General features: G+C 36.4%; 1 protein-coding gene across 3 annotated transcripts in view; it reads right to left on the bottom strand.

The window, feature by feature from the left end:
- rols (rolling pebbles) overlaps nt 1-27,260 on the bottom strand; it is a 630,535-nt gene that overhangs the window by 87,831 nt on the left and 515,444 nt on the right. For all 3 annotated transcript variants that reach the window (XM_069817947.1, XM_069817949.1, XM_069817948.1), the window contains exons 3-5: nt 25,765-25,907; nt 9,411-9,561; nt 7,712-7,840 (exon numbers count right to left, since the gene is read on the bottom strand). In XM_069817947.1, the coding sequence (XP_069674048.1) occupies nt 7,712-7,840; nt 9,411-9,561; nt 25,765-25,907 (423 nt within the window). The remainder of the gene's footprint in view (nt 1-7,711; nt 7,841-9,410; nt 9,562-25,764; nt 25,908-27,260) is intronic.

Below are 27,260 nucleotides of genomic sequence, written 5' to 3'. Positions count from 1 at the left end.
GAGTTTTACTGCAGGCTGAACGCCATTGTAACAAGCAATGGTCATACTCCAATTGAGAACCTGTTATACAGTATATAATATTTGTGTTAGAATATTCACTGTTAAACACTCTGAACGATCTGTCTGTTTTAAATGTCGTATATGAATTATTTTCTTGGAAAATTTGAGTGATTAATAGGTGTGTTCCCCATTATAACTACTAGAAGAATACATGCAATCTTTTGAACAAAGTCAGGCTGCCCCGAGCGCTCACGGAAATACCCGATTCGCACTTAGTCTCTCAGACGGCGGCCACTTTCATTTTGACCTAGTGTACATACGGAAATTTCCAATTCACAAAAAGGAACAGAGAAACACGTTTGTGGGCCCGGAGATATTTAGTGCATCATCCGCACTAAAACGTCTTTATTGAATACAAGATCATTATGGTAAAATCTTACCCTCGTATCTGGAAAATTAATGAGGTACCAGCTAATACATCCGCCGTCCCTTCACACGTAGAAATAGTTATGCGGAAATTTTATGCACGTATGACGTAATGGATCCTGGTGTAAAGTGCTACACTGCGAATAACTTGTGTTCCATGTGTTTGAGAAACGCCCGACAAGCTTTACGACTCCTTGTCAACATGCACAATGCCGACAAAGAGGATGGTGAATGTGATTGGATGGCGAAGGTCGATATCTGGATAACTATTGCAACTCGGAAGGGATAGTGGCAGACAGCTAAGACATTAATTGAATTATATAAATCACTTATATTCTTTATCACGCACAACGCTGGAAAGTGGTAATTATTTATTTAATACTCTCCTCTTGAACTATGAGAACACTGCTACGGCGATGATGTTAGAATGGCGAGGGAAAAATAACAAAGGAATCACAGAAGAGTTTGGCCTTCTTTTTTCATTTTTATCAACAGTAATCTCACTAGAGGTTTTGATTTATCTAGAGAAAATCAACACTCGAGTGGAATTTAATTGACTATTACACGATTAGAAGAAAACATATAACGATTAGAAGAAATAAAGTAGGCCTACTCTAATACAATAAAATATTAATTGACTTACTAAAATTCTATTTCACTAATGTTATCTTCACCAAAACATTTAACGGAGCCGCCATTTTCAGTTGACTATGCGGGAAACAAATGACGATCGCAAAGCATGTTTTATAGTACCGTAAAGAATTTGGAGTTAGAAATGTTGGCAAACAAAAAAACAAATGCTAAGGAAGTGATAAAAACAAACAAATGCTAGGGAAGTGATCAAATTGTAGCGATAAACAGCCATGGTTGAAACACATCCTTTCGTACCGTTTTATTGGTCAAAGGCAGTATGACGTAGTAAAAGTGTAATAGTCAAATATAAATCTCACAGAATATATTGGGCATCGGTGTCATATGTATGTGCATCCAACTCCTTGAAGAACCATCCAGATTTAAGCCCCGACTAATCTTCCTCTGATTGAGGTTCTGGCTGGTTCTTAAATTTCATTTGACGATGTGTCAGAGGAAGAACAATTGTTTGTATACATCTTAAGTCTGATTGTTGGTGTTTAGTCAAATGTTCGAAGACAGGTCTGAACCTCACAAGTGCTACTAATATGGCACCACTTATAAGGTAGTTGCCTAGGCCAGGGGACAATGGGGTAGGGTGGCCAAGATTAGTACAATATATATTTATTTTTAAATCAGCTATCTATGCAATGGAGGAGGAAAAGAATTGGTTATCCTATCCCATTATCTTCTGCCTTAGTTATCTCATGAGTAATACTTTACTTATGTAACTTATGGGGTTCAAACCTGTCTTCGGACAGTTGACTAAACAACAACAACTAATTTTATTAATCTAGGGAAAATGTCAAGCACTGGGTGGCAAATGGAAACACTACTTTCAAACTCAGGACGTAGTGCAATGTGTCGCCAAAAATTTGCGGAATTATCGAGCATAATGGGAGAAATTATGTCGCCGTATTGAAAAAATTGAAAACCGTTATAATGAAAAAGCGAAATTTGTATGAATACCTCTCTCTCTCTCTCCTCTCTCTCTCTCTCTCTCTCCTCTCTCTCTCTCTCTCCTCTCTCTCTCTCTCTCCCCCCTCCTTTCCTCCCTCTGTGTGTGTGTATTGTATTTATGTGTGTATGTACTATGTATGTATAACAAGTAATTCTTTATTTCAATGTATTTTAAATAACACAGACAATTCAGATACGATGATGACTATGATTATGATGATGGTGATAATAATTATGATAATGATGATACTGCAATAATGACATACTGGTAAAATTATAATGACAGAGGAAACTTCTCCAAAACTTTACTGTTTCCTTTTAATGACAAATCTTATGAGATCTGTTTGGCTGTCCCTTTATTGACTTACATATGGGTCAGAAATGGATTGGAATAGCCACGAACTAGCTTGCTGACATCGCATTCTGACATTTCTGTGTTCGATCGTCAAAGATGACTACTCTAATTAAGATTTCAAAAGATAATCTTATCACTGACGGCATCAAACAGAAATTGGTTGCGATTCGATTATACAAATCAGCGTAGAAAGCGAAATCGATCGGAACAGTGAGTAGAGGCACTTGAATACGATAAGTAAGGAAGCTGAATTAACTGAATTAATTACAGTATGTAAGATGAGTCAGATGAGTTGGTTGAGGCGTTTTAGTCTAAGTGAGTGAAGTGAGTCTGTTAAGTGAGGTCATTTATTTGAATCAATTGAGTTGAATCACTTAAATTAATTAGTTACGAGGTTAGTCATTTGATTGACTGAATTAAGTTAATTGGGCTAATTGGAATGATCCATATAATTTATTGGACTGAATTATTTTTAGTCATTTAAGAGATTAAATGATTTGATCAAGTGAAATGAGTTGTCTGAATCGATTGAGTTACTTGAATCAGTTAAGCGATGATGTTAAGTCTCCATAGTCGTTTAAGTAATATGGAGCAGTTAAGCGAGTTGAGACGAGTTACTTAAATGAATTAAGTGAGTTTATTGAGTAATGAGATGAGTTAGCTGCGTGAATTAAGTTACGTACTGAAAAGGTGTTAATTGAGTAAGAGTGAACTGAGTCGCTTTTAAGAGTTTGAGTGAATTTGTCAACTGTAATATTCCCTGTTACAAAGTTAATGATTTTCACCAGTTGTCATCGTGGGGATAAATTCATTTGTAACATTGCCATAAAGGTGTTCCTAGGAGACGTTTCAACTGGTTCCAGGTGACCTAGAACGCTGTGCCTATGTCTGCATATATGCGAGGTTTTTAACTTTCAATTGCCAGGTTTATAGCAATTTCATTTCCAGTAGATGTTTTTAACGGCTTCTCGTCTCGTTTTATGTTCCAAGTAATTCTCCGAAGTAATTTAGTGTCTATCTTGTAAGCCTTAAACGTCGAGTTGTAGAAACTAGAGTCAATTTCTGTTGATGTTCCCTATAAGTAATTGAAAAAGTCATTGAGCTGCTTCAAGGTTACGCTAACTAGTTAACAAACATCATACACTTAAATGTGCTCGCCTACCTTCAACTGTCTTAATGCATAGTCGCGTTAAAACAATAATCAATACACCGGGCACCCATTATAACAAGAAACACATGTTATTAATGAACGTAAATCCTCATCTTCTAATGTGCATCCGCGATAAAACGATAATAACTTATATCAAATTTCCATTATAACGAGTAAAAGTCTTTATTAATAAACAAACAATCTGGCTTTGCCTTCTTTGAAGTGTAATTTTGATCCGCGTTAATATGATCATCATAGGGTGATTCAAAAGATTGTGCTCAAACTGATGGGGTCGAAATGTAACATTTTTCGAACAAGAACCTGTGGACTCCAAAACAATCTTTAGTCTGTACAAACCCATAATGCCAGGACTTACATTGCCGATGTAATTATACTTTATACATTACGTCCAACCAGCACGTATGAATGGAAAGATTCACAACAGTTTTTCGCAACAAGTTCTTCCACAGCTGTTAGAAAACATGTCACCTATCGTGCGTCAGCAGAGTGGATGCAATATAACGGAGTACCAGCACACTATACTCCTGCTGTATGAAACTTTCTAAATTTCGCATATCCTGGCCGCTGGATCAGAAAAGGAGGTCCGGTTGAATGGCCAACCCGCTCCCCTGATTTGATGTCTCTTGATTTCTTATTTTGGGGCATATCAGAAGCTTCTTTTACGAGACACCGGTGTAATGTTTTACTGACATTCCAAAGATAAACCTACTCGTAGCCACTGAATATGTACAAATTTCGTTCAATAGTTTGTCCAAAAAAGAACGGATAGACGGACAGACAGACAGACAGAAAGACGGCATGCCCAAAATCACCAAGGATGCCGAAAACGTGTATATCCGTGAGAATTTTGAAATTAATATTTTGCAGCAGCACGATATTGTCTCTAATGAGAAAGTAAAGATAAACCATTAAATTAAGTCGTAATAATGTAACTGTGTGAAATATACACACACATTCGATTTAAGAAAAATCGCTGGAATAAGTAGTACGGTATATGAATTGATAAAGAGCTGTTTCTTTCATTGTAAAGAATTTCCGTTATGTCCAATACAAATCGTATCTTGGAGATTTCGTATAACTTGAGAAGATTCTATTTTATATAGGCCTATACAGAATGATTAAAGAATATTAAATATTTTAGGGGTGGTAGTATGGATTGTTCTGAATAAAAAGTTCATATAAACATATGCTCAATTTCCAACGGGTGTGGAGATACACTGAGTGAAAGTTACAAGCCTTACAAGTGGCAAGAAAGAAAGACAAATAACTTAATGTTTAATTTATCGCTTACTTACATGGTATTAATACATTTCAACAGTTCAATACAATTTTCTGCTCTGTTGACAACAGTAAGTTGCTCTCATGAGACCGTATAGTTCTTTTGTAAGGGCAGCACTATTCAAAATGCGAGCGGCCAATTCGTCACTTGTATTTACTTTGTTTTTGTACACTTCGTCTCTCATCCACCCCAGACAAAAATCGACACGAGTAAGGTCTGGAGACCTTGGTGGCCAATGCATGTGACCATAGCGATGATCCATCGTTCGGGAAATATGATGTGTCACCTGACGGTTAAAATGTACAGGGATTCCGTCATGCTTGAAGAGCATTCTTGTAGCCAAGGAAACTACAAACAGCTGTTTGTCTACACCCATTATGAACAGAAGAGCAAAACGTAAGTAGTCATTTTTGTCATTTCTTCATGCTATTTATAAGGCTTGTTATGCGTAACATTCCAATAACAGTATCTCTACAGCCATTGCAAATTGGACACATGTTTATATGAACTTTTTTACACAGAATGGTCCATACTACTACCCTCTAAATATTTGCATTACTCCTGAATCACCCTATATACCGATCGTAGCCCAAATACTGAGTAAAACCAAACATAGCATTAGGTCTGATTGCGCATGTCAACAGGCAGATTTGAATTATTCATGCCACATGGCTGCTCTCTCGAAAAAGCGGCTCGTCTCCATTATGGCAAATGCCAGCTGCTTGTTTGAGCTAGGAATTAACACGCAGACAAAACAAACACTTCTCGGTTGCTACGAAGACGGCATCTGATGAGATGCGCATGCGGTGATGTTCCACGGGTTAAAATATTGCATTACGATGATATAAAATCCGCCCAGCTTTATATTTGGAGAGGGACTGGGTTATAGTTCTTATTTTTATGTTTTCGTAGTTTTTTGGGAGTAACTGCCTTCCCTAATCAAAGTTTATTTATCTCTGATACTTTTAACAAATACAGCTGGTGAGAATAAATTAAGATATAACAGAAAATACTACAGTTCACATATTCAGTCGACTGTACCCTTAGAAGAGATTCGACTCACTCACTAATTTAACTGACTCAATTCGCAACTTTTCAGCAACTCAATCAACTCATCCCGTTACTCAGTCAACTGACTTCAAGTAACTCAAATGACTCAACTCGCTCAACTGCTCCACCTCATTTAACCGATTCTGGTAGCTCAACTTAATCGCTGATTCAAATAATTCACTTACTTGATTCAGTTAGCTCAACTCACTTGTTCGAATAATTTAACTCTCTGGAATCACTACAATGACTCAATGCAATCAGTTAAATGATAGCTCAACTGATTGAAATAAATCAATTCATTTAATCAACTGAATTATTCACTTAAGTGAGTAAATTGACTCAACACAATCACTGACGACTTATGTTATTCAATTGACTTACCTCACTTGCTTATCAGATTCAACTCATTCATCTGACTCGTCTATCACAATTGATTCAACTAATTGATTCCTGAACTATCTGATTCAAGTGGCTCCAGTCATTTACAAATCTATTTCAGGAATTGATACATCTTAATTAACTGACTCATCTGATTCGCTTAAATGACTCAAATGATTAATATCACTCCACCGACACAGGTGACTCATTAAGTAATTTAATTATTGACAAAATAAGTAACTTGTTCTCTGAAATACATTATTTTACTTTGCTTATTTGCTTCAAATTAATCTTTCATAAATGAAAATCATATAACAATAATTTCATATGACCTTCGAACTGAATCCCTTCTAAATTAACTAAGTTAATACTTTAGAATGCAGCATGATTTTTAGCTAATCTTTTCTAATACAAATCATTCATTCATTCGAAGCACTAATTCACTGAAGTTTGTGTTCATAGTGATACTGACAATACACGCAAATCATTCTTCCAAACTAAGAATAATACAATTCAGTCATACTAATATTTAATGAACATTACTTACAGGTTTGAAGCAATTCATTGCGAAGGATCAAGTAACTCACTCACTCACTCACTCACTCACTCACTCACTCACTCACTCACTCACTCACTCACTCACTCACTCACTCACTCACTCACTCACTCACTCACTCACTCACTCACTCACAGGGACATTTGAACATTGGCACTTGGGTATTTTATATTGTTATAAACTTATAAGCATAGAAAAATCCAAAGTTTCGAAGTTACGTTACGTATGGGCTCTATTATACTGTTTTTTTAAGATAGGACAGACAGATAAGCGGCCGAGCTTGGAACTACAGTGCTACAGTATGTTGCCAATATGGACTACCACGCTGTCAGCTGATGGAAGCCAGCAATTGTCGTTAAGATGGCTGACATTAAAACATTCATTGACAATTGACGCAAAGGTAAGAAAACAATACAAAAATCAACAGAGAATCAAAGACGAAACGTACCAATGCTAACATTGTGTGCACAATAAATGTCGCCAAGAGGGCTATTAAGCACTCGCCATGTGGGAATGGTAAGTTTGGCAACTCAACCGTTGTTACCATAGCAACAGGCCTACCACGCTATGTGATATTCAGTTGTTTTTCCTATCGCAACGCTCCTGTCATGTCCCATCTTAAAAAAAAAAAAACAGGCATAGGGTGATCCGTTCTGAGAACAGTTCTTGGTAACTGATCCAACAGAAAGGTTACTCTTTCCTTGCTTTCCCTGGCAATGGATCTGATACGTAACTTCGATACGTTGTATGTTTCTAAATACATAATGGCAGGATGCTGAAACCCAAAAATTCTGCACCACGTTCAACATTGTGAAAGTTTTAATCACACTAAACTGGTTATGAAAACTGAAAAAATCTCTCTGTCTGAGATATTCATTGTTATGGTTGGTAGTACTGCCTACTCACCTGAGAGTGCAGAAGGATTATCCATGTTGTCAGCCGGGCCTCGCGGGCCCCCACGCTGGTTCCAGGGGCTCCTCAACGACTTGGGACTGAGGAAGAAACGCCGTCTGTTCTGTGGTGGGGTTGGACAGCCTGAAGATAAGAGAATAAGTTTCAACTTGTTCCTTACGCATTTATGAAAAACTGTACAAATCAATATAAACATCTACTGTATATAATGAGCATGAACAAATATTATTAGTTTGTATAAAGGACATAATATAACCCAGGCCTACTTATATTTAGACCAGTAAAAGAACGGTATTTCGCAACTCTTCTCGAGGTTGGGGAGAAAAAGTTATCTGCTTATCCATTTACTAGACTTTATTTTCGTTACGGTGGAAACTCCCCAATACAGTAGTCATAGCCGGAGAGAAAACTGTTACCTTGGGGGAGCAAAGCAAAACCATAGAATCCCGATATAACGAAATTATGGGGGACATCATTTATCTTCTTCCCCTGTTATAGCTTTACCTTGCTACAGTATGTCGGAATATCATTTAATAAAGGTATTGTAAAATAAAGTAAAATTGTAACAAAATATACAGACAATTTTACTTTTTTTTTTTCGTCTTGTATGGAGGAGGGACCCGAAGGCTTGCACTGCAACCTGAGGCTTATTGTCCTTACCACTCCTATTCTGTGAATGACTGAGTAGCCGAACGGCCGCGCTCTTGTACAAGTACAGCACGCCGTACTGTGAACTTAACCCGTGCTATTGTATGGATGCTGATATGTGAATTAATGATTGCGAAATGAGTCCGAGGTCCAACACTGAAAATTACCCAGAAATTCTGCTTCAATTGGTTTGAGGAAAAACACCAACCAAGTATCTTGTCCCAACCAGGATTTGAACTGGGCCCGTTAGTTTCATGACCAGACGTCCTAACTATTACTCCACAGCGGTAGACCAATTTTACATTTACTGCACCTGTTTATTTAAAAAAAGCAATATATATGAAATGTAAATTCTAATTATTTTATTTAATCTCTTCTTTAAGTTTACACATTATACCGGGATCACTTTTCTTTTTTTTTTTCTGCATTGTTGTGCAGTATATTATTCATATTTCCCCACCTACTTGAACACCTGCAGAGTTGTAACACATCAGTACAGGTTGTTACAAAAACATTACAGTACTTCCATTCCTCAAATGAGGCATAGAAATTCTTATACATTCGGAAATTTAAAATAAATATTATAGTCCAGACACATGGTCTGAAGACAGTAATTCGTCAATTTAAGCACAGAAACTTAATCATAAACAAAAGCAGGAAAAATCTTTCGAATTCAATATTTTCTAATTTTAATAGAAAAAAAAAAAAAGAGAGTTCAGCCAAGTTGCCCCCCCCCCCACCATCCTCTCCCATAACTCCGCCTATGACAGTAGCGGTTACGAAACAGAACCACGTGTTTCAGTCAGACATTAAGTAAGCCTGTGATATGTTGTTCTATTTGTATTTTGAGAATTTTATTTTTCTTAAACTATATTTGAAAATGAATCAATCAAACAGTGAGGACCTGTGGAAGTTAATCCGTTCACTTTGACAGCACGTAGACCATACCAAGCGTTGTAAGTTTCCAGAAATATAATATGCTGACGTTACTCTGCGCAGGCGAAGCGCGAGGTTAGGGCAACTCTGTTATACGCTGAATACTTACTCTGAGTCATAATGTTGCTGCTGCTGTTGTTGTTGTTGTTGCCGCTACAGCAAGTGTCATTGTTACGAAGAGACCTCGCAGGAGAGGGGCGCGTCTTGGGCAGCCGACTCGGGGACGGCCACTCCGGGGTCATCCCAGACTCCTGCCTCGCCTGCAACCCGGTAAACACGACAGTTAAATTAGAGAAATAATTGTATTCTGTACAATCAAATGAGTTCTTAAAAAATTGTTGCAGACTAAAATACAGAGCTATTCATAAGTTCGTGAAACATTTTAAGGGTATATGTACGTGAACGACCACAAATATTATCAGAAAATGCAAGCTCTAAATTTCTAAAATGTTATAAGAAAATGAACTCACAATTGGACAACAATTAAAAGTACCACAACAAGACTTATCAGAACTCAAATATCTTATAAAAGTATAGAAAGGTTACTAATAATATTTTTCAAACTACGTAGTTTTATCAAAGTATGAAAAAAAAAAATTCTGCAGTTACATCATTTGGTAACCATAACATTGTTATGGTCTCTGGACATCTTTAATATTTTTCCTGTATGTAATAAACACTTATTTCTGAAAAGTAGACTACTCTCAGACATGTAGAGTAGTTTATTTTAATATAATTATTTTTTTATTTGTACTATATAAAATATATTAAAATTTATATAATGTTTTGTGACGTAATTTTTCTATTTTCAAAGATATGAGCATTATTGTAGTCTACCTTTTGCTTAAATGCATATTAAATCAATGTACAAAATTTCAGAATTCTATCTCTAATGATTGTGGAGTTATGAAATAATATGTGTGAAAATTTTCAAATTTTGGAAAATTTAATTTAAAGTAAAAAGTGAATTCTAAAAAATATTATTAGTAACCTCTTTTATTTGACATGCCGGTAGAGAGAGAAACTCTCCAAGTTTTTTTAATAAGAAAAGCTCGTGCTTAGTTGCAATGATTTATCGCTAGGTGGCAGTAGTTATCAACAGTGGGAAAATGGCGTTCACTGAATGTAAGCAATCGTTTTATGTGTTGGAATATGCAAGGAATTCGTCAAAGATTTGAAGTAGACGGTTTCGCTGACTTGCTCATCTTTAGCGACGAAGCAACTTTTCATCTCTCCGGCAAAGTTAATCGGCACAATGAAAATCCCCGCGCAATTCTAGAGCATGTGCGAAACTCACCTTAGGTGAATGTCTTCTGTGCGATTTCGAAAGAGAAGGTGTATGGACCATTTTTCTTTGTCGAGCCCACCGTCACTAGTATGATTTACTTGGATGTGTTACAAAATTGGCTGATACCTCAGCTTAATGAAGACAGCAATGATTGCATCTTTCAGCAAGGTGGATGTCCATGTCACCTATCATAGCAATGTGCGAGAGTATCTCAATCAAATTGTCAACAGAGATGGATCGGATGCACAGGACGAGAAGATGACGCGTTAATGAAGTGGCCACCACGATCACCGGATTTAACTCCGTGTGACTTTTTCTTGTGGGGATTCGTGAAGGATATTGTCTATGTGCCTCCGGTGATCTCCAGGAACTTCGCCACCGGATTACAGCTGCAGTGGTTCTGGTCAATCCTGACATGCTGAAGCGTGTATGGGACGAGATGGATTACCACATGGCTGTATGCCGTATTAGCAAAGATGGACATATTGAGCATCTGTGAGGTATGTAACAAGACTTGGAAAGTTTCTCTTTATTTTAGTGTAAAATAATTTGTTATCAATTGTGTAGTTTAGTAGTTATGATTTTTTTTAATGTTTCACGGGCTTATGAATAGCCCTGTACATAATTTAGGCCAAACACAGGGTTTAATACCACGATTCAAGGACTGAATACTTACACTGGGTTAAAAATCGTGCGATATAATTTAAAATAGAATTAAAGAAAACAAGAGAATAAATTAGCCTATATTATTCATGTACAGAGAGAACAGTGCAATTTATTTTAACATGAATATTATCCACATAATTATCTCCTCTGGCACGCAGAAGGTAGGTGCTCCATATGTTACCAGACAACTTTGATGAACACATAAGGAAAATTAAAATTATCATAATTCATTGTCATATCTGAATCGTGAAATCCCACATGTCCAATGTTCGGTGTACATTTCACAGCGACAATAAGTTACAGCGAACTGCAAATCCAGAGCAAATAGAATTTTACAAACTAAAAAAAAACTTCAGTTTCCTTTGTTTTGTATAGAATTAACGAATTTTGAAGAATTAAATACGTAATTCACATAATTTTTGTGTGTTTGTGTACTTTTTTCAATTTCTTAGCCTAAATATACATTTAAAGTTCTTTATAAGATAAAAAAATTTTACTGCTCCGTCTTCTTCACCTAAAAGTTATTTTAGAGACATAAAAAGATCGATACTAGTCGTGAATTGCAGAACCCTCACATGTTCAGGCAATTTAGACATTTTTCCAGAAAATATCAAACAAAAAAATTAAATATATTATTTTAATGTACCGAAGTACATATGATATTTCCATGCAGATATTCTGCGTCATCATACGATGAGAGTAATGGAACGGAGAAAAATTCTCTCCGGCATCGGGATTTGAACCCGGGTTTTCAGTTCTACGTGCTGATGCTTTATCCACTAAGCCACACCGGATACCCATCCCGGTGTCGGACAGAATCGTCTCAGTTTAAGTTCCAACTCTTGGGTTCCCTCTAGTGGCCGCCCTCTGCACTACGTCATAGATGTCTATGAACGTAGGACTGAAGTCCACACATGTGCTGAGGTGCACTCGTTATGAGTGACTAGTTGGCCGGGATCCGACGGAATAAGCGCCGTCTTAAATCACGAAGTGATTTACGCATATCATATATATTATTTTAATGTACCGAGTACATATGATATTTCCATGCAGCTATTCTGCGTCATCATACGATGAAAGAGTAATGAATCGGAGAAAAATTCTCTCCGGCACCGGGATTTGAACCCGAGTTTTCAGCTCTACGTGCTGATGCTTTATCCACTAAGCCACACCGGATACCCATCCCGGTGTCGGACAGAATCGTCTCAGTTTAAGTTCCAAATCCCGGTGCCGGAGAGAATTTTTCTCCGTTCCATTACTCTTTCATCGAAAAAAATTAAAGTTCATGTATGTCAAACACTAGAACTCATTATTATGATTTAATAAAAAAAATAGTCACTTCAAAATACCAAACGCTTTTGAAAACAGTTTTTGTCTTTCCTGAAAAATTTAGGTACTGAAATGTACATGTGGGGTTTCTGTAATTCACGATTCATTTAGGACTGTGGCAACAGACATGCAATATCGTTCTTCTGTACAGTCGGTGTATAGAAGAGTACGCTGCAATGTCACTGACACAGCTAAACGTGTTTAAGGCCACTGCAATGACCTCAGAGCATCCCACTTGCATAGACGGCCACCAGCATGTCTGGTCGGAATCGACGTGCTACTTTGTTCCTGACGAGAAAGATGGACGCAAATGGGCGGAACACTACTTTTGCCATAAACAGCATGGGAGTATGTATAAACTTCCTTAATTCCTATCTTCTCTTTCACTTGTTTTATTCTTCTTCTTGTTTCCTTGTTACATTTCTTTTTCTTACCTACTTCCATTCAATTCTTTATTTTCATTTGTTAAACAGATATTCTCTATCAATTTTTCCTTTCCATTTTCTTGTACTCCTATCTGTTGCATCCTTTTGGAGTCGAAGTGGAATGGGGAATGACGGACAAGAGGGCCGAAGCTTTAGGGAGTTGATGTAATGATGAAGAAATGGAAAGACGTTAATTATTATTAAACTTTGGTTTATTGAATTATTTACTTTTCTTCACTGGTTCTCCCAGCAGGGGAAACGGAGTGTCGCTGTGAAAATTTTGAGTATCAAAACTTCGTCCTGTGTGTCCCACCTGAGGGAAGGTTAAAATGTTGGGTTGATACAGAAGTTGGTAGTGTTTTATCGCTGTAACAAATGTTTTTATTTTCGATTAATATAAGACAGAAATTAATTGGCTGTGAAATCTATACTAATAATAAATCTGTAGCCAAAATTTTTCTGTAATTTTCGATTTTCCAAAAATAATTGGTGTTAACATGTATAATTAACCATCCTGAAACCGAAAATTGCTTTTTTGAAATTTTTGTTTGTATGTCTATCTGTCTGGATGTTTGTTACCTTTTCACGCGATAATGGCTGAACCGATTTATATGAAAATTAGAATATAAATTAAGTTCGTTGTAACTTAGATTTTAGGTTATATGGCATTCAAAATACTTTATTTAAAAGGGGGGTTATAAGGGGGCCTGAATTAAATAAATCGAAATATCTCGCTTATTATTGATTTTCATGAAACATATTACATAACAAAAGTTTCCTTAAAAATAATTTCCGATAAGTTTTATTCTATACAAAATTTTGATAGGACTGATATTTAATGAGATAAATGAGTTTTAAAATTACAATAACAACGCCATCTAAGGCGCTGTACTGAAATAAAAACAAATGACTTTGTCTATAAGGGGCCTTGGACAACAACAATCGAAAGCTATTAAACATAGCCTAAGAGAATGTTTCTGTGTTTGTATGAAGTAATATCGGAAGCTAATTAATTGTTTAATTATTATTTCACCATTGGAAAGTGTAGTTTCTCTACATGGACATAATTCTACAATGTTATTACAGTAACTTCTGAAACATAAGCAAGTAATATAAAATATACACATTAAAACTAAATGATATGTCAATCTTCATTAAACTATGGTTGCATGTAATAACAATTAAGAAACATGTTAAAGGAATTGTCATTGCACCAAATGATTGCTCTCTGGACCAAAATGACCGCATTTTAATTATTTAAATACAATTTAAATTAAGTAACATATTAAACGATTTATCCTTCTATCAAACACGAATGTTCCCTGGATCAAACGTCCTGTTTTAATTATGTAATTACTTTATATTTATTTCTAACAGGTGCAGCGGAGCGCACGGGTACGGCTAGTGACTATAATAAAATATGGCCCGATCGATACTGAGGGCATGATGTGGGGAAAATGAATATGAGTTCCTGGTTTAGGGATTGGTTGGAAGTAGGACATCACTGTCATCCTCAATCTGAATAAGTGATTCAGTTGCTGATGGAAAATTTGAGGTCGTGAAGACTTTATTATATACCATTCTGGCCTGGAACAAGTGACAGCGGAAAGTTCTTTCCCGTCTCTTCTTAGCTCGGGGTTGCGCTTTTGACGTAACTTCAACACGCGGAAGTTCACAGTGTCTCTAGTGTTGGTCGCATTTTGTTTTACGTACGTCATTGAAACACGTGATAGCCATATGGGTTCTGGTTGTTTGGGTCTTCTAGGATGTTTTCAGTCGGCTATTTCAATTACTATGTTATTTAGCATGCATGGGATTGGTAACAGCGAGATAGTATTCGGTGAGATGAGACCGAGGATTTGTCTTATAGTTGGTAATTCAGGTACTTCGCCAAAGCGTGAATCGAACCAAAGCCAGAGCACAGCTCAGGATTAGCAGGCAAACGCGTTACCGCCTGAGCTACGCAAGTAGTCTCTGGGATGTTCGACGTAACCTGATTCAAGATGTGCGCGGAGAACCCAATGGCTCTTAAAAATATTCTTCTTTTGCCAAGCGCGGCAGAGAAGGGATGTTATAAAACTGCCTTTCTCTGCTTCTTTGACTATTAGTTTGTATATTTCTCTTCTCTTTCTACTCCCGTTTTCCTTATTTCATTCTCTAATATTATATTTTCTTTCCTTCCTTTCTCTTTATTATTTACTCTTTTCTCTGCTGGTTATTAGTTTATTCATTCTTTTATTCGTCGGTTATGTTTATTTTTACATATTTCATTACTTTTTTGTCTCCAGTTTCCTTATTTTCTTCTTTATGCCTATATTTCATCGCCATACTTTCTTCTTCCTTACTGTTTTCTTCCCTAGAATTTTTTCCTGGTTATTAGATTGTTTCCTTTTATATTGGCTATTACTTTTTTTTTTTTTTGCCAGTTTCTGTTTGATGCTTTCCCACTCCAGGCTAAAGCAAGGAGATGCACTATCGCCTTTACTTTTTAACTTCGCTCTGAGTATGTCATTAATAGGGCTAGAATTTTGATGAAATTGCATCTTTTTCCTAGTAAGCCAGAAACATAGCTGCTTTAGGCCCAATTGTATAAAACTCCCTGACTAAAGATCAACTTTGATCGAAGATCTAAAAGTAAACCGAGTTCAGACACTTCTTCTATTGTATAAAACTTTTCTGCGATCAAATTACCTTGGTTCAAATGCAATCTAAGTTCACGTGAAAAGGATTTGGCAACATCGCATAAACAGGTGAAATACGTGATGCGCGGACCATGTTATACAGGTTTGTTCAGCGTTACCAATCTAGCGATTTTAACTCTTTTTCAACAACAATTTCTTTTAACTTTTATATTGCTTAAATAGGGATTTAGTGACCTTTTAGCACTCCATAGTGACAAAATTTAATCTTTCTTTGTTGATAATGAGAAATCTAGCGACTTTACAACTACTTTTTCGCGACTTTCCGTATTACACTCTGTTGGAGACACTGTTTTTTTTTTTTGCAATGTAAATAATGGCGGACAATAAGAAGAAGGTTGACTGTTCTCCAAGTTGTTATCATGTTATGGTGTTTGATACTGCTAAACATAATAAAGCTTTATAAAACGACAATTTTCGTTTAGTAATACAGTTAATTGAACCTTTATGAATGTACCTATCATATCCATTAATAATTAATGATTGTTATAAACATAATATAATTATAGGTTATGTTATTTGATACGGCTGAACACGATAGAGCCTTATAAAATATAAGAATGTTTGTGTATTAAGGCAAGAAATTGAAAGAAATATATATAAATGTACCTAACATATCTATTAATATTAATAATAATGGATATTTTATTTGCACAATCTGTCACTCGTATATTTCAAACAGAAAAGAAATAACTGAACTTGGATCATCTAACTTAATCGGAGAAATTTCTTCAGTCAAAGTTGACTTTAGTTTGAGACAAATTAATTTCAGATTAGACTTTATACAACACAAAATTCCAAGTTCAGCTGAAACAAGGATCAATTTAACCTCTGATCTAAGATTAAATGGTTTATACAATCGGGCCTTAGTATTTATATGTTATGTGATAAAACTGAGTGTTTTAAGACATATTTGTTAGGACATTTTTTTGCATTTTTTGCCTGTTTCAACTTATAAGAGCATCTTTGTGTTATTCGGACATTTTTAGGCATTTTCATTTAATTTTGGCCACAAATCCCCATTATTAATATAAAATAATATTTATTAGTGATATGACATTTGCCTTGCGGTTGGGAAAAACCTGGGGAAAAAAACCAAACCAGATAATAAGCCTCAGCGGCTATCGAACCCGCGCCCGAGCGCAACTCCGGATCGGCAGGCAAGCGCCCTAACCGACCGAGCTACGCCGGTGGCTAATACCTATTATTTTGTATAATATTTTAATCGTTTTTCTACACAAATATTGCCATTTTAACATAGTATACCCCATGTAATGGATCAATCCAACTTTCCCTTCAATATAGACTCCTCTATACCTGTTAATTCTGTATAAGAATGGCCTTGTAATGGGCTACATGGCAACTACATCAGGTAAAATAATTAATTAAAGTGTACCACTTAGAAAAAATTATGTAAAATTAAATAAACTTAAATGTTGGTACTAGAATTTAATTTAATTACTAGTCTAAATATTAAGTAGCACAAAACTCCTTTTCCTACTAAGCCAATTTTAGAATGTAAGATCAATTTTTAGGGCATTTTAAGGGCATTTTTGAAAGATTTTTAGGTCACAAATGTATTGTTTTTAGGACATTTTTTATGATTTATAAGTCATCAAAATCCTAGCCCTAGTCATTAGGAAAGTCCAAGATAACAGACAGGGTTTGGAATTGAACGGGTTACATCAGCTGCTAGTTTATGCGGATGACGTAAATATGTTAGGAGAAAATCCACAAACGATTAGGGAAAACACCGCAGTTTTACTTGAAGCAAGTAAAGAACTAGGATTGGAAATAAATCCCGAAATACAAAGTAACCAGAAATAGAAATTGGAAATTTATCGTTTGAAAAGGAGGACAAATTCAAATATCTTGGAGCAACAATAACAAGTATAAATGACACCCGAGAGGAAATTAAACGCAGGAGAAATATGGGAAACGCCTGTTATTATTCGGTTGAGAAGCTTTTGTCATCTAGTCTGTTCTCAAAAAACTGAAAGTTGGAATTTATAAAACAGTTATACTACCGGTTGTTCTGTATGGTTGTGAAACTTATATTCTCACTTTGTTAGAAGGACAGAGGCTAAGGGTGTTTGAGAATAACATGCTTAGGAAAATATTTGGGGATAAGAGAGATGAAGTTACAGGAGGATGGAGAAAGTTACACAACGCAGAACTGCATGCATTGTATTCTTCACCCGACATAATTAGGAACATTAAATCCAGAAGTTAGAGTTGGGAAGGCAAATCCATAAATTCATATAACTTAGAGTGTTAGTTGGGAGGCAGGAGAGAAAAATACCTTTGGGGAGGCCGAGACGTAGATAGGAAGATGATATTAAAATGGACTTGAGGGAGGTGGGATAAAATGGTAGGAACTGGATTAATCTTGCTTAGGATAGGGACCGATGCCGGGCTTATATTAGGGCAGCAATGAACCTCCGGGTTCTTTAAAAGCCATTTGTAAATAAGTACTTTTTTATATTTTCCCTCGGTTTTTACTCGTCTGTATTTTCATTGTTAATACATAGGTCATTCGAAAATTAGTGGCAACACTGATAGTATTCAGCTCTCCTAGCGGTGTTTAATGAAAGCCAGTAGTATGAGATGGATTGGTACCTGATGTATATTATATGAAAGCAATAAGCAGGCTTCGAGACTTCGGACCCAATAGAGCAGTTCAGTGGGAAATTCGCATAACGGCGTACTGAGTATAGTGGTAAAGCGTACAGTGGGTGGGGGTACTGTAGAATGAATGCCAACAAATACGCAAAGGAAAACGCTCTGGATTTGAAGGTTCTGACGAATAATTTGGTTTTCATACCAACTATGTCTGAAACTATTACACGGTTAGAGAAGTCAGAGCAAGAGATGCCGGAAGCCCTCAAATTAATTTAGAAAATGATGCAGAGAATTAATGAGACATACCGGTTACTGAACGTGTAAAACAGAAGTGGAAATCAATTTTATGTAAAAATAAAGGAATGGAACACTGTGTAACATAAACAGCAAATTAGATAGAGTCATCCGAAAATAAAGGACTGTCTCTTAGAGACTGCAATGATGTTAGGTTTATTCGTTTTGCTCCTATCACGTCATGCGACGTAGAGCGCAGCTTTCTACAGTACAAACTTTGGCAGATAACCGAAAAAGATTTAAGTCTGAGACACTGAAAATGTATCTTGTAGTACATTGCAATTCGGTACTGTAACTGCACTTCCTAAAGACGACCAATAGGATGATGATGATAGTGGGATTTGAAGGGCGCGTCAGCATCATTGGCTATTTGCACCCATGCTTATAGTTTATCTTTTTGTGATGAAATTAAATTGTTATTGCATAACTAAAATGCACAGACTAAAAACGTTGACACATTAAAACATAAAGCACACTAATATTGGACAAACAAGGTGACTTCTGATATAAAATAGCATTAAAATGAACACGTAATAGTCCCAAGATGATGTGAGACAATCATAAGACCAATAGGATAAATGAAAAAATTAAAATTGCTACATGCTTATTTTCACCATTAACACTGTGTATAATTAAACACAAATGCTTATAAAAGACAGGAGAATAAATGCTTTTCACATTCTTTTGACATTATCATTGTGTAATGTATATTTACTTTCAGAATGTAGCCTACATATGTGTTTCCCCATACTACCGTACTCTACTCTTAATAGCAACGTTGTTACCTCAACACATCTCTATCTACCTGCAGCGAGTCAACAATCTACAGTGCATGCACAGTAAACTTATTGTATCGGGTCCTAAGTCTCGAAGCCTGGTAAGAAGATAGTAATCTCATTTTATACTGTATATGCAGTGCATATAATGATGAGACTGTTATTTGCAACGCCCTAAGGAAATATATAGCAAATACGAGTAAAGATGCTTCACGATGATGCTTATTGTCACGTGACAGCCCAAGTGGTTAGTTTACTTAATAGGTGAAGGTGGGAAATTCCAGAGCACCCTCCGTATTCTCTGAGTATAAGTCACTGCGACTGAGATATTTTCCCTGAGATGAAAGAACTACTGAAATGGGTACTTTTAGAAATACTCAGATCATTACCATAACTGTAGACCAGTCAATTAGAAGTTTAAAGCAAAGTGCCGTTGTGGATGGCAGCCGTCGCCATGTGGCGAAGGGTACATGATAATGGAGGAAATTAATTTTAAGAACTGTACATATGTCAATTGTAAATGAATAACAAATAAGTTGTTGGCTTAAGTAAAGTGTTGCCACTGATTTTCAAATGATCGATATATAGTAAAACCCTAGATTACGAGCATAATTCGTTTCGAAAAAGGTGCTCTTAATAAAAAAAACTTGCATATCGAAGTGACTTTCTCCATAAAAAACAATGCAAACTCAGATTAATTCGTTTCACAACCTTTTATTCATATAAAATAGAGTATAATTTAGGTGAAATTCAATACAATAGTGCAACACAAATAAATTTACTGTATTTTGTTTTATGAGTGTATTTCACCTGTTTTACTGCTTAAGTTTTGAACATTGAAAGAAAATATTTTCACTATCACTAACGGAATCATTTTTGACTGCTTGATTGCCTGGAATCTTTTGCTTTGACTAAGAACCTATCCAACGACACCTGTTTTTGCCTCGTTTTGAAGATGTTGCGGAAATGTGACATTTCGCTGTCATTAAACAGATTTATTGCACACACTGCTACAACCTTATGAGGGTAGTGAATTTGAACAACATTTTACACTGTTTGCCATTTTTTACACACCTTTTAATCTCATTTGAAGCTCGTACTGCAAGATATCGCTCGTTTATCAACAATAATCTCACTAGAGGTTTTGATTTATCTAGATAAAATCAAAACTCGAGAGGATTTAATTGACTATTACACGATTAGAAGGAAGTATATAAAGATTAGAAGACATAAAGTAGGCTACTCTACTACAATAGAATATTAACTGAATTATTAAATTATATTTCACTCGTTTTAGTTTCACCAAAACGTCTGAACGGAGCCGCCATTTTCAGTTGACTGTCTATGCGGTAAACAAATGACGATCACAAAGCATGTTTTATAACACCGTAAAGAATTTGCAGTTTGAAATGTTGGCAAACAAAGAATCAAATGGTAGGGAGGTGATAAAAACAGACGAGATTGTTTAAAGATTAGAAGAAATCAAGCACTCTAATAAATAAAATTGATATTAATTGACTTACACACGTACAGCAGAGTTCGTATAGGTCAGTTTCTGTCAGATGCGTTTCCAATTCACTGTGGGCTAAAGCAAGGAGATGCACTATCACCTTTACTTTTTAACTTTGCTCTAGAGTATGCCATTAGGAAAGTCCAGGATAACAGAGACGGTTTGGAATTGAACGGGTTACATCAGCTGCTTGTCTATGCGGATGACGTGAATATGTTAGGAGAAAATCCACAAACGATTAGGGAAAACACGGGAATTTTACTGGAAGCAAGTAAAGAGATAGGTTTGGAAGTAAATCCCGGAAAGACAAAGTATATGATTATGTCTCGTGACGAGAATATTGTACGAAATGGAAATATAAAAATTGGAAATTCATCTTTTGAAGAGGTGGAGAAGTTCAAATACCTTGGAGCAACAGTAACAAATATAAATGATACTTGGGAGGAAATTAAACACAGAATAAATATGGGAAATGTCTGTTATTATTCGGTTGAGAAACTTTTATCATCCAGTCTGCTGTCGAAAAATCTGAAAGTTAGAATTTATAAAACAGTTATATTACCGGTTGTTCTGTATGGTTGTGAAACTTGGACTCTCACTTTGAGAGAGGAACATAGGTTAAGGGTGTTTGAGAATAAGGTGCTTAGGAAAATATTTGGGGCTAAGAGGGATGAAGTTACAGGAGAATGGAGAAAGTTACACAACACAGAACTGCACGCATTGTATTCTTCACCTGACATAATTAGGAACATAAAATCCAGACGTTTGAGATGGGCAGGGCATGTAGCACGTATGGGCGAATCCAGAAATGCATATAGAGTGTTAGTTGGGAGGCCGGAGGGAAAAATACCTTTAGGGAGGCCGAGACGTAGATGGGAGGATAATATTAAAATGGATTTGAGGAAGGTGGGATATGATGATAGAGAATGGATTAATCTTGCTCAGGATAGAGACCGATGGCGGCTTATGTGAGTGTGGCAATGAACCTCCGGGTTCCTTAAAAGCCAGTAAGTAAGTGAGTAAGTATTAATTGACTTACTAAAATTCTATTTCACTAATGTCACCTTCACCAAAACGTTTGAACAGAGCCGCCATTTTCAGTCGACTACCTATGCGGGAAATAAATGACGATCGCAAAGCATGCTTTACAGTACCGTAAAGAATTTGCAGTTTGAAATGTTGGCAAACAAAGAAACAAATAATAGGGAAGTGATAAAATTTTGCGATAAGTATTCATGATTGATTGAAAGACATCCTTTCATACCGTTTTATTGGTCAAAAATAATATGACGTAGTAAAAATGTAATAGTCAAACAAAAATGTTTCCTCATTGTTCGCTCGTTTTGTAAAACACTCTGAAGCCAAGTTGCTCGTAATCCAAGGTTTTACTGTAGTTATTTACCATTTTTGTAGCTTAATTTTATTTATTAATTTATCCACATTTCTGATTATTTCCTTCTTGTCTTATTTCTTTTGCAACAGAAGAACACATGGTATTCATCGACTGTGTTAAAGCTTTCGATAAAGTAAATAAATCTTTCTTTGAAAGTAATGTAAAGAAATGTTCAAACTACTGGATAAAATGTAGAATGAAGGATCTCGCACGCATTTCGCAGGTAATTGCTTCATTCGGAATTGTGAACATAATCACGCCAGCAGCCTGATCGGAGTGTGTGGTGGATACAGTCACATCGCTACCCACGTGGGTTTGGGCCGGTCTTGAAGCGCGGACTTCGGCGCTGAGTCACGCAAGGAGGGGCCTATATAAGGCGTTCAGTCTCTGGCCCCCACGCGTGGCCATTCAATGCAGATCCGGCGCGCTGCTGCACTTATTCCGTCCAAAAATTTGCATGCATTCTTCGTGTTACAACCCTACATTTATAGATTTAGATTCTGCTAAGGAACAGAAGTGACTCTTCCACACTCTCTGTAGCACTCATCCATGAATTACTGTACGCACAAAAGAAGCTTTCTCTGATAAGTTGACGCGTAACAATGTTCTCAATAATAAACCACAGTATAAGAAGAATCAGTAGGGACAACTAGCCCATTTCGTGTGAACAAATTCTGAGTGCCCATGTCACGAAACCGGGACGTGTATTATCTGGAACCTCCCACCAGACGGTTCTCCTTCTACGACAGGGCTGGCATAATTTAATATTAACTGAAAACATTTATTACTCATCTTTTAACAATTTGGAAGACATGAGGCAAAGAAATGACAATATAACCATAATAATAATTACTTTCGTATGCAATCATCATGAAAATATTCACTAACTGACGCTAACGTTCAAGTCACTGTTTGAAGCTTATGTTGGTAAAATTGATCTAAGTACAACATAGTAATCATGGCGTCCGTTGCGGTGAAGTGCGAACATGAACGTCAACAATGGATATAAGTATTTTGACTTGCTAGCGACATAATACAGTATTAATGATAAACATACATACCAGTGAAGTTATACTTCGTGTTACTGACTAATATTTTACTAATATTTTGTATTTTGATATTGGTTTCCAAATTGGAATTAACATACACATTAAAATTTCGTATCATATCGGTTGAAAAGTATGTTGATGGCTAAGAGCACAAAGATTGTACAAAAAGAAAGTAAAAAAAAGTGTGTGTTGTTGGTACCGGCTGATTTGTCTTGGAGTATTCTTCATATTATGAATCGCAAACTGAAACACAGTTAAATTCGGAGTTGCGCTTGGGCGCGGGTTCGATTTCCGTTTGGACTGTAAGGCGAATTCAGGTAATAAATGGCGAATCCTCGGCCTCATCTTATCAAATACCATATCACTATCACCAATCCCATCGATGCTAAAAAAACCTATAGCTCAAACAGCGTCGTTAAATAACTATAAAAAACACTCTCTACCTAATAATTCATTAGACCTATATTATAAGACATAAATATCGCTATAGAACAAAGGAGTACAACAGCTAATGCAAAGTTTCATCTGAAAGTTTAACCACAGTGATTTAACATGTCTGAATGTGGTCTGAACAGCTGATCGCTTAAATCAGCTGTTAGCTCTGCCGATACTAGCGACATAGTTGGATTTATTGAGAACTAGACCTTACTGAGCTTGATTTTAGTACCAACAACATCAAAGGTGCCGACAAGAGTTGTCCCTACTGATCCTTCTTATACTGTAGATAAACTGTCACAGAAACATGAATACAAAAGAAACTCAGTCTGCAAATTGCCCGTAAGAGGCTTCTCGTTGTAAGCACAATAAGCTTCAGGCTGAGAGAGGTTCTTTCGTAACTCGTCATGGAAACACTCAATCGTATGTTTCCATACGAACATAAAAAAGATATCTTAAGACTCATCTCAGAAACATATAACTAGACATCGGAAGTTAAGGCACTAAAAGAGGTATTTTAGGCGCCTAAAAAGGCTCTAAAAACAACAAAAATAGGGCAATTAAAGGCATCGAAATTATATTGAATCACTCATAACGCATTAAGTAAACATCCAAAAGACCATAAGTAACTTAACAAAGTACACTGGAAAAGTAGTTCCTCTGTTCTATGGACTTGTTTCACTTGTACTTATGAATCCACAACTTCACGTCCATAATTTGAGTTACAATAAACAACAAGCAACTTTTCAAGATTAACGCACAAACTTCTGTCACGTTTATTGGATAAAACCAGTTTATATGCTCAAAAAGATCTCTCAACGTATACTGATGTGACTGGAGCATACTTAAACAGTGCCATCCTGGCTACATAATAATCATTCCATTAGTAGTGAAAGCAGGAAATTCTGCTGCCCACTGACGATATAAAGAAGCTTTCGATGTTTTCAATTTTGGCATTTTTCACCATGCAACAGTACCCTCACAAAGACTGACTGCGTACTTCGTGTTCTCAACACAGTGCTGGAGTCAGAAGGACAAGGTCGATTCCAGAGTAAGCAAAACAACAATGCTGCATTGCAACAGTGTGTCCCATATCTATGGCTACTATAAGAACTGCAATTTCCTTAGTTTTCAACGCAGAAAAAAGTGCAGTATTGTTGAGTTAAGTAGTCATAAAAAGAAAAAGGCAAAAAAGTACATATAAAAGCAAAAAAAAGGGCAAAAAGTATACATTAAAGCAAAAAAGGCGGTAACGGCAAAAAAGGCAAGATCAAACTTCATCAGAATGCTTCATTTCTCATGATTCGTGCGCATTTTCTAAAAGCCTTTAAATATGAAGATTCAAATAAAATAGGCATTTTCCTAAACATCCGATGTCTACATACAACAAAACCAAGCTCTGTTCGCTATTGATGTAAACATACAGTGGTTTCGTAAGACTCGCCATTTATTCATTCGTTCAAAGTGTTCTGCTCAAGGGCAGGCCTTTCACTGCAAACCAAGCATTCTCCGATCTTTCCTATTTTCTTCCTCTTAGTCTCCGCATACAATTCATGTATCTTATTTAATGTTGTATAACATCTGATTTATTCTGCCCCGAAGTTTTCTTCCGTTCACCATTCCTACCAGTGTATCCTTCAGTAGGCAGTTTCTTCTTAACCAGTGACCCGTCCAATTTATTTTTCTCTTCCTGATCAGTTTCGGCATTGTTCTTTCTTCACCTACCCTTTCTAGCACAGCTTCGTGTCTTATTGTCTGTCCATTTCAAGCGCTCAATTCTTCTCCATATCCACATTTAAAATGCGTCTAGTCGCTTCTCTTCACTTCGTCGTAATGCCCATGTTCCTGCCCCATACAACGCCACACTCCACACAAAGCACTTATCCCCTCAATTAGTCCGGATTAACGAGGTTCTACTATGCAACAACGCAATGTATGAAGAGTTTCAAAAGTTCATTAACAGTTGGGAAGACGTACCTGCATGTAGGTTGTGAAGTGTCCATTTGTCTTGACCTTTGGTCTGGACTGGACGCCTGCTGACCCTTTGACCTCCCCATACAGGGTCAATTCCGAGCCCTGTAGCGCCGGGGGGCAACCCAACGCCTTCTTGGTGGGGTGTGCTGCAAGAAAAATAAGGAATAACATGCAACACATTCACTGAGTGACTTTGTCGATTCGTATTTAAACCTCTTAACGAACTGAAGGGATAAGAATAAGATAGTTCAAAACCACACTAACAAAAATAAGTTAGTATTCTATGCAAGTTCATTTCTTACAGATATGGAAAGCTACTAGTGAAACATTATAAAATTTATTCAAGAAATAACGTTAAGTAGGAAGTTAAAGAAAGTATCACATAGCGCCTAATAGCATTGGACTCTAAACCTTTAACACGCTCTCCTGTAAAATTTTGGTTTTATGGTTTAGGATTATATCACTCTCGCCTCTTCAATTGTCGAATGATAAATATAATATGTAATTTACTTAAATAAAAATATAGAAATAAAAACAATACAATAAAACCTGACTGGACGAGAAGAGTTTGGGACGGAGAAATAATTTCCGTTTCAGAGAGGTTTCCGTTTCATGTAGGGTTGGCTATTTTCTTTTAATCTCTATGCTACTATATCAGTACACACATTAAAAATGCATTAAAAATAAACAGGTAATTAGGGCCTGCAGTATGTAAACAATTATTCATTGCAAAGTCAAAAGCAATCCAGTGTTATAAAAGTGTACCGTATTACTATTTTTTTTTTCCGAAAGTCCTCCAATGTTTTCAGCTTAAAATCTTTTCCGCATACTAAAACCTTTCCAAGTACACTTTTTTTAATGAAAAAACACAGTATTGTCCGTCCGACTGGTCCTGCCACAGAGTCGTCGAAACGGGGAAATCACGTGACACTTAACTGGGCCTTTTCTTTAAGTTTTTTTAAACACTTGTATAATATTATGTATAGGTCCAATTCCGCACAGTCAGGAAAAGAGTCTTACAGCCCATTCTTTACAGAGGGGCCAGCAGAAACAGGTGGGGGAAACCGAGATGCAATATAACCACTCGAACGGAAGCATGTAGTAGTTCTGATTGTTGAGAAAGCTAGTGAGTGGTAAAGTTTCTTACCTGCCATTTCTACAGTATTCTGTTTTAATTATATTGATTTACACTGGTAGAAATTCCGTTTTATTCCATGATTTTTTTCTCGTGGGATTAGCAATATTGTTCCGTTAGATAAGTTTCCTAATTTCAGGGGACGAAAGAAAAATTACCGGTACGTTTAAGGCAGGTTTCCGGTTTATTTAGGTTCCGCTGTAGGCAGATTTTACTGTATTACTTGACCAAGGCCAGTGGAGTCTTGCAACCCGGAGCCGTGGCGCTACTGCTCCTGCATCGCGATAGTTCACATTACGCCCGCGGCTCCACTCACCTTGGTCGAGTAAGACATACATACATACATACATACATACATACATAC

Source organism: Periplaneta americana, chromosome 2, assembly GCF_040183065.1.
Source record: "Periplaneta americana isolate PAMFEO1 chromosome 2, P.americana_PAMFEO1_priV1, whole genome shotgun sequence".
NCBI lineage: Eukaryota > Metazoa > Arthropoda > Insecta > Blattodea > Blattidae > Periplaneta > Periplaneta americana.
This window is presented reverse-complemented; position numbering and strand designations above follow the sequence as displayed.